Source organism: Gymnoscopelus microlampas, assembly GCF_963454915.1.
Source record: "Gymnoscopelus microlampas genome assembly, chromosome: 6".
NCBI classification, from domain to species: Eukaryota; Metazoa; Chordata; class Actinopteri; order Myctophiformes; family Myctophidae; genus Gymnoscopelus; species Gymnoscopelus microlampas.
This window is the reverse complement of record NC_139943.1, coordinates 30,710,503-30,723,206: the sequence shown is the minus strand read 5'-3', so window position 1 is coordinate 30,723,206 and position 12,704 is coordinate 30,710,503. Positions and strand designations below refer to the sequence as shown.

Here is a 12,704-nt window from a genome sequence, read left to right as displayed (position 1 = left end):
GTGTGTGTGTGTGTGTGTGTGTACTACTGTAGCATGTTCTGGTGGGTGGGGGCCCACTGCTTCAGGATACCCCACCCCCCTCCACTATACTGGACTACAAGTTCAACCCTGGCCACCACATGTTAAAGGTCCTTGCCTCTGGCAGGCCTGCACATCAGATCAATGAGCAGCAAGATGACCAGTAACCACACACACGCTGACGGTGTCTGTCACCCATGTATCCATTGTTAAATTGTTGCATGTACTGTACATAATCCATTTATTGTGCAATAGATGTACACACAACCAGATGTTTATATATAAACAATGGCTGTGTCTCAGTCGCCCATGTGCCCATTGTGAAATGGAAATACTTACACAAGTCATGTATTGTGTAACAGCTGCAAATACTGTACATACACCCACTTTTACATAATATTCACTATTTATTACAACATTTTCACAACGTATACAGTTCAGTATAGTGTACGTACAGTGTAAGCCAATTGTTCTCAAAAATTTTCATGTCAAGGATCCTCATAAGGAGATTTACAGTATATTCAAGATTTTTCTAATTGTTTCGGAAAAAAGGACAAACTACAAACTCACAAGTTCACAACGTGTCGCATCACAACGTGTTGTGAGCTTGTAGATTAGCTATTTTTGAATAGAAGTATAATATAGAGTTAAAGTGGTTAAACTGTCACTTTGAGAACCACTGTTGTAACCAACCTAATGTTGAATTGCTGCATACATGTTGCACTTGTTGTACAGTATACTTCTGTATTGTTCTTGCTTGTTTTGTTGCTGCTGTAAATGCCCGTCTCTCCAAATACCGTAGCCTATGGCATTATCATAGCCATATTCTGTGTTAGCTATTTAATCTGGTCGTGTCTTTCTCATCCTGCCTGGATCTAGTGAACAATTGTTGTTGCATGATAAGCTAACAAGTGTTAGCATACACAAAAAAAGACAATGAAGACAAATCTGTAGATGCAATTACAGATATAAATGACATTATTAAGATCTTAATAATTCCTATGAATGTGTGTTTCAAATAGACTATTCCGTATAGTCAAATTCAAATCATCTTCCCAGCTGTAACTGTTTCTATTGCTTAGCCAATTCATTGGACAAACAAAATGGATGTACAGTACAGGCATTTTTAAAGGCAAAAGTACATTAGACCACGATTTCCACATCAACCACTTAAGCCATACAGTATATACTTTGTTTTAGACTACTAGTGGAAATAGCTGATCTACAAGCGTCACAATGAATTGTGGGCTTACAACGTACTGTGGATCAGCTATTTTTTTTAATGTTTTAACATTATCACCTATAATGGCATGCCCCCAATAGGGATGCCAAGGTTGAAAGTGGTTAAGGTATGTGGATTAACTGTGACATTATTTTGGCTCACATGCCATGTCTTGCCATGTTTAATAATATTAGGCTAGTGGTCTGTAGATAGAACAGCTCAGTTACAATCACAATAAATACATGATTTCAAAAACCCAACAACAATAAGTACTGATATGACAGACATGCATGTTAGGGAGATAATCCTGTTTTAAAGCTGGAGCAGGTCATCACCCGCTGCTCAGTGGCTGCCCATGGTCAAATGGAAAGGATGAATTTCTCTGGGGATCAATAAAATATAACTTATCTTAATGCAGCAGGCCTGCTCTTTCAATGTGTGAAACTGTCACTTTTTAATTATGAGTAGCGCAGAGCAGTGACTCGTAGTTATAAAACATATCTGCCGTCAAATATCATTGTCAGCAACAAGTATGACACACTGAAAGCGTCAAACGCTCACACACCCATTGTTTACAATGGCTGTAGCATCAAGTGGGTTCTGAACGTCTTTGAGCAAAACAGAAAGGTAAACTCGTTTTATTTCAAACTTCTATTGGATTGTGAGTATGTTTGTTTTCACTTGTTTGACTGTTCTGGAAACACAAGTCTGTTTTGAAATTAAGTAGACAAAACAGACAGACTTGTGTGATGTGTCAGAGAAAATAAGAATACCTGGGCCCTTCAGGAGAGACTACCCAAAGAAAATATACTCGAGTACTCGACTGGTCTGCACGTGTTTTATTGTTTTGCAGGGGTGACTGACGTTTCGACTTTCATCTTCCTCAGAGTCAAACAGGAGTCAAACAGGAGTCAAACATTGTGTGATGTGTGTTTGTGACGCTTGCGTTAATGATGCTTTCAGTGTGTCAGGGCCTTTTGCCTTCGCCTATCCCTAACCTCAATCACCGCCTATGTTGGTGTCACCTGTGATCGGTCTTTGCAGCATTGAGCTACATGGAATGTGACTCAGAATGATCTGCTAATCTCCCTGCAGCCTTAGTCCGGTCCAAAACAACACACAGCACCAAGTAAAACGGTCCTTGATGTTGTGTGTTGTAATGTGTGCTGCAGGTCATTATGGTAAAGAGGTCAGTGACCAGTGAGACCACTGGTTCAGACTGGGACTTCTGTTTCCTCCACTCCAATGTGGTTGCATAAGTCACTGCAGTCTGACCTGTCTGACCATTCAGCACTCAAAACCAATGGAGTGTATCCAGTGTTCTTCCTCCAAAATGATCCTGGTCGATGGTCGTGTCCAGACGGAACTTCCTCCTCCCAGAAGGCTGGGTTAACTCTCCATCTGGAATAGTGTCACTGTGGAGCAGACGCACGCACGCACACGCACACGCACACACACACACACACACACACACACACACACACACACACACACACACACACACACACAGTTTAGGTATTAGACTTTAGTTTTTTTAGACTTTAGTTAAGAATTTAGGTTTATGTTCTCTATGTTTTTGTCACGTTACTGTGGTGTTTATCTAAAGCCCAATCCACACCAATGATTTGCAAGGCAACAAGTTGCAAATGCAACCACTTGCAACCACACGCAACTGAATCCCAAAACTGCACCGACCTGCAACAGGTAAATTCAGACTACTGCAACTGGTTGCGTTGCGAATAATTGGTGTGGACTGGGATTAAAGTATGATCTATGACATACTGAATGACACCCAATTTGACCGCCACTCATATCCATTAGAAAATTTGGCCCGGATCGCTGGCCTTGCGGTCTGGGCACAGTGCATCGCGGGTTCGAGTCCCAATCCCGATGATCTTTACTGCATGTCTCTCCCCATCTCTCTACCCGTTTCCTGTCCATCTTCACTACTACTCTATAAATAAAGACAGAAAAGCCCAAAAGATATCTTAAAAAATAATAATAATATTAATGAAATTTAAAGTTAAATATTTCCAAAATATACAACATGCATATTAAGGATACAGACATGCTATCTGACCTCTTCACACTTCTCTTCATTTTTCCTGATCTTATCCTGTAAAGTATTTTTTGCCAATAATTGGCCTCATTTCAGACCTGGCAAATCAGGTCTGAAATGAGGCCAATTATTCGCACCTGGCAGAGACTCAGAGACAGCCTTCAACAAGGCCACACTAGCCACGTTTACATGGACCTTTCTAATCGGGTTAAAACAAGAATAAATCTGGTTTAAAATAAACCAGATTAAAAATCTCCATGTATACACCTAAATAAACCCGATCAAGCCCAACCCGATTAAAATTCTAATCGGGTGCAACGGGGTGGTCTAGACCTTTTTACAACCCGATCAAAAGGACATTTCGTCCATGTATACACCTTAACCTGATTAGTATCTGATTCTGTTCTTTCTGCGCATGCTTCCTGGCCATTTATTGGGGCACTTTTTTATTTTTGCAACTATACATTTGTGATGTTTCACTACATTATTTATTTTATATAGGCAATGTTTCTATTATATATAGGCAATCTATAAATGCGCGGAATATATGTGTAGGCTACGTGAGCGCATGTGTGTGCTCGCGCGTGCGCTAGGGCTTTCACCAACTAGTCGACTAGTATAACCACTAGTCGACCTTGTTGGTACTAGTCGAATAGTTGAAAAAAAAAAAAAAACGTTTTATTTTTTATTTTTATTTTTTTAATTTAATTTTTAATGCTATAGAAATGGCCCATCTTACTATTATTATTATCCTCCTGACTTTATTTTTTATCAAAAGGGGGTCAAAAGCATGCCCAATAAAAGCCTATTATTGGGCAATGGGGATCCTTGGAGACGCTGCTGTGGTGCTGTGCCAGAAGCGCTTCCCTTAAAACGCCATAAAAATAAGGGCAGGAGGATAATAATAATAGTAATATAGTAGTCGGATGGTATTAAAACAGTGCCACCCAAAAAAAAAAAAAAAGAAATTTTTTGTAAAAAAAAAAATTAATTTAAATTTCGACTAGTCGACTACCACTGGGTCAAATTAGTCGACCTGTAAAAATCTCTAGTCGTGAAAGCCCTAGCGTGCGCTTGTGCGAGTCCCATGACTCCCGTCTCGATTGAGAACCGTCCGGCCGAACAACTAGAAACTCAGGATGCATAATTGCTGAGGACCCAAGGGAGACATGTTTTAATTGTTTTTACTTCATGGAATACATGGGCATAGATTCTATCAGTCAAATGATTTGTGGGATAAAATGCACTGCCTTGATTCTGATGCCTCCTCTTCGTTTTAATAGCATCTACAGTATATCAGATATTTGTTGATTGGCCCCTGCTTTTGTTAATGCTGCATGGATTGGAGACAAGGCAATATTCCGGAGTCTGACGTCTGTATAAAATAATAATCGCGAGTCGCAACACACATAATTGGAGCTTTGACTTGACTTGATCTGAAGCCATAAATCCCTCAACCAGTCCACATCACTTTGGGAATGATTGCAACCTCATGCAAAGGTTTTGCTTCCAAGATCATTAATTTCCAAAAGCACAACTTTATCGCATTTATGCAAAATAAATATGTGACATTATTCATATAATGTCATAAAGTCCGGGACATCCTCGGGAACATTCCCGTAGTGCGTTCACGCTCACCAGGTCAGGCACACAACAAGATCAAGCGCGCGGTCGCCATGCAAACCTGTTGTTATTAATCAGAGGAGAGGGAGAGAGAGAGAGAGAGGTGTGCGGGTGCGATACGATTCTACCGTGTCCGCGACTGGACTTGGCATTACCCTGTCCTGTCTATACATTCCTGCAGTGGTGGAAAAAGTACTCAAATTGTTTACTTAAGTAAAAGTATCAATAGTGCAATGCAGAAATAAATATAAATAAATATACTTAACGTACCAAAAGTAAAAGTACTAGTTATGCAGTCTAAAATGTGTAAAAGTCTTTTAAAAATAGCAGATCTACAAGCTCACAACTCGTTGCATCGATGCGTTGTGAGCTTGTAGAAACTTTGGTCAAATAACCAAAGTTTAAATAGGGCTGAAGTGATAAATGTATCTTTTGTAATAATAATCAAAATCTACAAAGTAACTATAACTAAAGTTTTCAAATAATTGTAGTGGAGTAAAAGTACAATTTGCCTATCAGATGTAGTGGAGTAGAAGTAAAAGTATAGAAAAATGGAAATACTCCAGTAAAGTAAAGATTCCTCAGATTTGTACTAAAGTACAGTACTTGAGTAAATGTACTTAGTTACTTTACACCACTGCTTTCCCGTGCGTCTTTGACCAACCATCCACAGTACCACACACACACACACACACACACACACACACACACACACACACCCTGGGTAGACCTATGTTTGTTATTGAGCTGGCCAGTAACTTTTTGAAAACGTCTTCTTTGTTGTGATCTAATGAACAACCCAGGACGATATGCCATCATAAATAGCCTAAGAAACCACCAGCACAATATCCTATATCCTTCTTCAGATAATCTATGGGACTGGGGTATGGGAATATAAGAAAATAGGCCATTTTAGAAGTAGCCTAAATATTAGTTAACTACAGCCTTTTTTTTATTATCTAGCTCCTAACCTCTCACTCCGCTATACAGCTCCGAGATGAGGTTCTATGTCAAGGTCTCCCAGAATCGGTTGAACGGCCACAAAGGCTCCGCTGTTTACCCTTTTATCTACATCGTATCCAAAAACAAATTCCAAAGCACACGGATGTTTAAGGTTTGGTCGGGCACAAAATATTTTCGGTCGGGCACGAAACTACCCGTTTAAATCGCTTATTTAGTCAGCCTGTGGCCATGTTAGAATATTTTGTGCCCGACTAAACCTTAAACATCTGTGCGCTCTGGAATCTACCATTAGTTTTTGGATACGATGTAGATAAAAGGGTGAACAACGGAGCCTTTGCGGCCGTCAACCGATTCTGGGAGACCTCGACATAGAACCTCATCTCGGAGCTGTATAGCGGAGTGAGAGGTTCTTAATGGAGCTAGTTATTATCGTGAATGCACTTGTCCATTGGCGCGAATATGTATTGTTAATAGGATAGGGCTGGCTATGTGCATTTGTATTATATATAATATATATTATAATTATTATTATTAGTATTATTATTATAATATATTGTTACTAATGGATACAGGGAAATGCAATGTATTTCATAATTTGCGTCACAGCTGATCCGATTGAAAACAGGTGCATGTATACACCACATCGGATTAGATCACATCTCAGTGGCCACAGTTACATGGACACTCATGTATTCATTCAGAATGAATTCATTCCGAATGAACTCATTCTGAATAGAGGAATCTGATCCACTCACCTGTTTACATGGGACCTGAATAAAAGTATTCCTCGTTTATATGACCAAAGCATTCATTCAGAATATAACTTTTGACATGCGCAAAGTGGTTCCCGCCTACGCCCGGGCATGGACCAGGGGCCACTACCCGGAGCAGAGCTTCCCCTGGTGGGCATGGGAGGAGGCAATAGCCCCCTTGTGCCTCCGCGGCGGAGGTCTATCGGTCGTAGGCAGGCCGGTAAGCAACGCACCGACTCCTGGCCAGGCAGCGTTGTATGCGGTGCAAGCCTGTGTTCCTTTGTCATCGCCGTTTTAATGCAAAAGTAGCAGATCTACAAGTTCAGACCAGTTTCTTTTTTTGTATTGGTACCAGACACGGTAAAACGTAGGCTAGCCTATAGTATTTGTCACATTTCTCATGTAGGTACCGTACGATGATGTCATCGCGCATTCGCACATGGTCATTAATAATAAATGGAGAGAGAGAGAGAAAGAGAAAGAGAGAGAGAGAGAGAGAGAGCGCGCGCGCGCGCGCGCGCAACACTACAGTCTATGATCAATGCGTTTCTGCGTTTACGTGTGGATAGGGATTTTAAAAAAAAATCTTTGTCATGTGGCCAGGGATTCTTTTTAAAAACTGAGGACTAAAATACCTGTTTAGAAAAAGATCCATATAAGTGTAGCCTAGGCCAGCAATCCTCGGAGCGTCCGTTCTCCTGGACAAGTCTGGGCTTAACCATTACAGGCTTATTAAATGACGCTATTAGAATCATTCATTTTATCCCGCAGGAGCGAGCGCTTCTCAGCACCAACCGTGGCCGAATTAGAGATTTGATAGGTCATTTTTGGACAATTCTGACAGCCCTACTAAGCACGGACATGCGCAAAGGAATGCATGTATTCCAAACAGACAGGAGCGTTTGGAATAAAGTGTTTACATGGTCAATTCCGATTGATTTAACCCGATTCAAACGGTCTATACCACCCCTCCTATTCCGAATGAAAATGCATTCGGGTCAGACTGGAATGGAATATTCTATTCCAATTGGGGTGTTTACATGAGCAAATCTATTCGGAATGAATTCATCCATTCATTCATTCCGAATAGAAGTGTATTCATTCCGAATACAACTGTCCATGTAACCGCAGCCATGTAAACACTTGATCCAAAACCTTCAATCGGGTTTATTTTAATCAGATTTGAAGAAAGTGTCCATGTAAACGTGGCTAGTGTAAAGGTACACTATGTCTTCACTCAGTGTATTTCTCCCGTGGGCCACAACGCGACACAAACACATTGACACATTTTTTTAATGCTAAAAGTAATGTGTAATATTGAACATTTTGAGAAGATTCTATTCAAAATTAAATAAATAATAGTAAGGTGTATACATTAGTGCATATATAATTCTGTGTGTGTGTCTGATGGCACTTACAGAGTGAGAACTGCAGGACTGTCACAAGCAGAACCAGAAGGCTGGCACGGTGCGACCAGGCAGAGCTGCAGTGCATCTTGTTCTTCTTACAGACGCAAACCTGAACTTTGACCTCTGTGTTGTTGGATAAAGGCGGCACCCCCGAGTCAGTGATGAGCAGCGGAAGCTGGTAGTTGTCTTTCTTCAAACTGTGCAGCAGCAGGATTTGTGAGTGTGTGGCTGTGGGTGAGGGAGGTGAACTGGTGTGAATGTACTGTACTGTACAATAATAATATCTGTTCTCCTATTATCCTGCAGCAGCCAGGCCAGCCTGTTGTTCTTTATATTGTCAGGTGGAAACCTTGTATCTCCATATTTCATCTTTTGAATGAATGAATGCCATATTTTATACTTTGTATGACAGTGTTGTGCAAAAGTGTTGAAAATGTCCAGCTCTGCCCAAAATAGGGACGCCAGGTTGATAGAGATTAAGTCTGTGTGTGGGTTTTATAATTATTTAAGCAACAATAAGTATTAACAAGAGCTTGTGACTAAATGATAACCTTGGATCCACTGGTTACTTTACATTTCCTGGAAAGTAACAGCTTTGGACATATCCTGTAAGGTTTCCATCTGACAACGGCAATATTGTAGAGCTAAATGTGAAGGTTTTAAGGAAGCACTGGTTGCATTGTGCAATGCATTTCAAGCCACTGTGGCTGAACAGAGACCACTCAAATAAGGGAACTGGCATGCTCAAATCATACTGTAGGATGGTCTTTTTAGGATGGGTGCTGACCCAAAAGACACAAAAACAGCCCAAAAAAAATCTTGGTACAGAGCAGCAGCATGGTAATGATTATACATGATAAAGAAGTTAGACTGTTATTGTTACATGTATAAGTAGAAGCAGTAGGTAATGATTATATATGATAAAGAAGTTAGATTGTTATTGTTACATGTATAAGTAGAAGCAGTAGGTAATGATTATATATGATAAAGAAGTTAGATTGTTATTGTTACATGTATAAGTAGAAGCACGAACCTGCTAACTCCAAAACGCTCATTGTTCAGGAAATGAAAAAACAAAATATACGTTTTTCAGGAAATGAATAACTTATATTATTAAAACAAATCAATACTGCCTCATCAAAGTTGGTATAGTGACTTTATATATTGTCAGATACTTGCATGTGTCTTATTATATTATCAACACTTTACCCAAATCCAGCGCAATTAAGACTTAAGCCGAGTTAGGAGTTTCCGACGAACAGAAATCCATCTCAAGTGGAGTTACAGTAGGAGTCCGAACATCTGACAATAGCTCTGCTGCTGAGGGAAGGGTAAAAACTCCCAAAAGCTACTGTAACAATGGATGTCCAAGCTCACAATGCATCACAATGTGTGAATTAATGCCCTGATGCTTCATGACACAATTATATAGGCCTACAATAATAAACAGGACTTTAAATATTACAATAACTTCTGCAAAGAGTCGGAGTTTCAGTAGAAGTAGCGCGACAGAAATGCTATGAACTCCTTTCTTCTTGTCACATTGCTCTCCTCATTAAACACTTCATAGATTTTAGAAATATAATTACTTGTTTTCATAACATTAGCGTCAATGCTAAGTTTGATAAACAGGTACACTGCATAGTTTTAACAGACTACGGGGAGTTTGTTTACGCGATCCTCCTCCTCGCTCACTGCGCAACACGCTCTGCTCATGCTGTGAAAAGGCAGCACTGAAGACGAGAGGGGGGAGTTGTTTGTTTTTGACGGACAGTTTGAGGATCCAATGGAGTTGGAGTTCGTCAGAGGCGCTTTTTAATACTTTTCATAGTTTTTTTTTTTTTTTTACACCGACGTAAAGGGTGTTCAAAAGCGTTGATTTATGAAACAAAAGAAGCTGAAATGGAGTTAGCTGGTTCGTCCTGGACACCGACGATATGATAAATTAGTTAGATTGTTATTGTTGCATGTATAAGTAGTAGCAGCAAGTAATGATACATGATAAAGAAGTTAGATTGTTATTGTTACAAAGTAGTAGCAGCAGGGTAAGGATGACACGATGATAAAGAAGTTAGATTGATATTGAGTGCTGGTGGATTACTCACAGTTGATGCTGGTGACCCTCCATGTTTTGTCCAGCCCAGGCTGTTTACCCAGCTCTATCTTGAAGGGTCCAGCGTTGGGGTGGATGTCTCTGTCCCGTCCCCCGACAACGGCCACATTCATGTCATGGGCGTCTTCACACACACGCGCTACCGATGGAAACACGTAGGGGGCGTTGTCGTTGTAGTCATCAAGGTGGATGACCAGGGTGCCGGTACCTGTGGCTGGAGGACTGCCTGAAAACACACATGCATGCGCGCGCGCGCACACACACACACACACACACACACACACACACACACACACACACACACACACACACACACACACACACACACACACACACACACACACACACACACACACACACACACACACACTCTTCTCAAATAATTTAACCTGCACCAAATGCAATTTTGGGAAATTTGCTACAATCATAAAAGCACAGCAGTTTGTACTTGTTGTGACTGCCACCTGCATGATACCAAAATTCTGATATGGACATTTTAATTTCCATATCAATGACTGCAGTGATTCAAGGGAAATGGAATTCATGGACCTTGCTGCTATAGCTTTGACCTTGTCCAACATGTGAAGGTACCACCTACAATTGTGGAAAGACGCTAGACTTACTGCTTGAACCTCAGCATCCATATCCTGCCGGGCACATTCACAAAAAGATCACAAAGGTACATATTGTGAGCTTGTAGATGGGATACCTTTTGGCGAGAGAGATTTGGTGTAGACAGAGACAACTCAGTTCCAGTTTACTAAGGGTTTAAGTGGTTAAGTTACCGTATCTGATCATTCCTGAATATTTTTAATGCCATTTTTTTTACATCGCGATTGCTCTGAAATTGAAATTGAGCAGATATGAAATATTAATTCAATCCCTCTGACACTCATAGTTGAGGATTATTCTAAAGTTAATTCTCCACTGAACTGCAGCATCAAATACATTTGTCTGTATTCCAAGACTAAAAGCAGAGGTTGATTTTTGCAAATTAAGAATCATACGGTAATTGTTCCTTTTGCTTTGTTCACCCCTCATTCAACTGAGAATCACAGTAGCTTGTATTTGTATTTTATTTTTTGTCAGGGGATTTAGCCATGGCATAGTTTAGACCTATGTGTTTGGATGAGATTACACCTTATTGATGGATGCCAGGTAAAATAAACACTTTTTTCTGTAAAGAAAACTCCCAGTTTCAGAGTGATTAGAGGTTATTAGCTACATACTGGGCATGTCATAATAGGCGAACATTCGGAGGAAAATAGGCAAACATTCAGCAAAAATAACAGATCTACACGTTCACAACAGGGCGCAACGCAAGACGTTGAAGCTTGTAGATCGTCTATTTTATAATAATTAATGAATCAAGTTAACAAAGTGCAACAAAGTACATGGTGTCAAACTGGGAGATGCAAAGGATTTTTAATGGAAAGGGTGGGGCTACCAAAACAGCAAATAGCATCATATTTTTGTCTCTCATCACACCTTTATTAAACAGATAAAAAAAGCAATGCTTGTTAAGCAATATTCTTCATCAGAAACAAAATTCATAACGTGAAACATTTTCTAGTGAAACATTTTATAGAGAATGAGACACGCGAGAATGAAGACAAGGCGGCAGACACAGCATTCAAAATGCCTTCCAAGGTCAGTCGGCAATTAACCCTTGAAGACAAGATTAATACCTGGAAAAATATATATTTACCGAGTTCTGAGAGCATCGGAGGGGAACGAATCACGCAACAACCAAGTCAAAATGGGTGTGTGATAAATGTCAAGTGGTTTTCAAATGGGAAATGTAGTCTGGAGCTAGAGGAGGAAGGCAGTCAGGGTAGGAAATGTTTCCCACCATGAAATGATGTACAAGTCGACAAACGTCAAGATGAATTACTGAGGTGAAATAAGTGTGATGTTGCTTTAAAATACAGTGCCATCACATAGACTGACGGTGACCATGCAGATTCCTCACCAGCAGCCTGAAGAAATTATTCTATTTTTAAAGATATACAACAGATAAATGCCAATTTTATATACACACTAAAGTCAAAATGTTAAAGATGAACTTCTAAAAAATGACATGGAACAGGCCCTTTATTCTACAATTATCTACATTGTTTTGTGGACATCTAATTATGACCGTACTATTTAGGTTAAACTACTATAACATTGCAATTAATTTATAACTTAGAAAATCTAATTGTAAAAAAAAAAAGGGCTACAGTATCATGGCAAACCAATAAAAAGCACAGTTGGAGATCTAATTCAAATCAGTTCTACACTGATTTGAATTAGATCTTTCTGTGGAAATGTTTGAAGCTCTCTGCCTCAGTGAAGAGATAGATAGAAGACGGACAGAGAGCCAGACGACCAAATTTTAAGCCCTGGCCCCAGGATATTGCATAAAGCCCCTGTGGTTTTACTTTTTGAAGTTGGGAGCACCAGTGCTGCCAAGTAAAAAAAGTTAATTTCAAGCCCTGCCAACCCTTATCCCATCACTCACAGCTCTGTTCCCTATAAGTGCAGCCCCAGCCTCAAACCCTTC

At 40.0% G+C, this 12,704-nt stretch overlaps 1 protein-coding gene across 1 annotated transcript in view; it reads right to left on the bottom strand.

The window, feature by feature from the left end:
* Nucleotides 1-2,482: 2,482 nt before the first annotated feature.
* The window catches only part of LOC311046665 (cadherin-13-like), a 164,491-nt gene continuing 154,269 nt past the window's right edge, over nt 2,483-12,704 (bottom strand). Inside the window, exons 12-14 of the mRNA XM_084059151.1 lie at nt 10,152-10,381; nt 8,056-8,274; nt 2,483-2,655 (exon numbers count right to left, since the gene is read on the bottom strand). Coding sequence (XP_083915277.1) covers nt 2,630-2,655; nt 8,056-8,274; nt 10,152-10,381 — 475 coding nt within the window. The 3' untranslated portion in view covers nt 2,483-2,629. The remainder of the gene's footprint in view (nt 2,656-8,055; nt 8,275-10,151; nt 10,382-12,704) is intronic.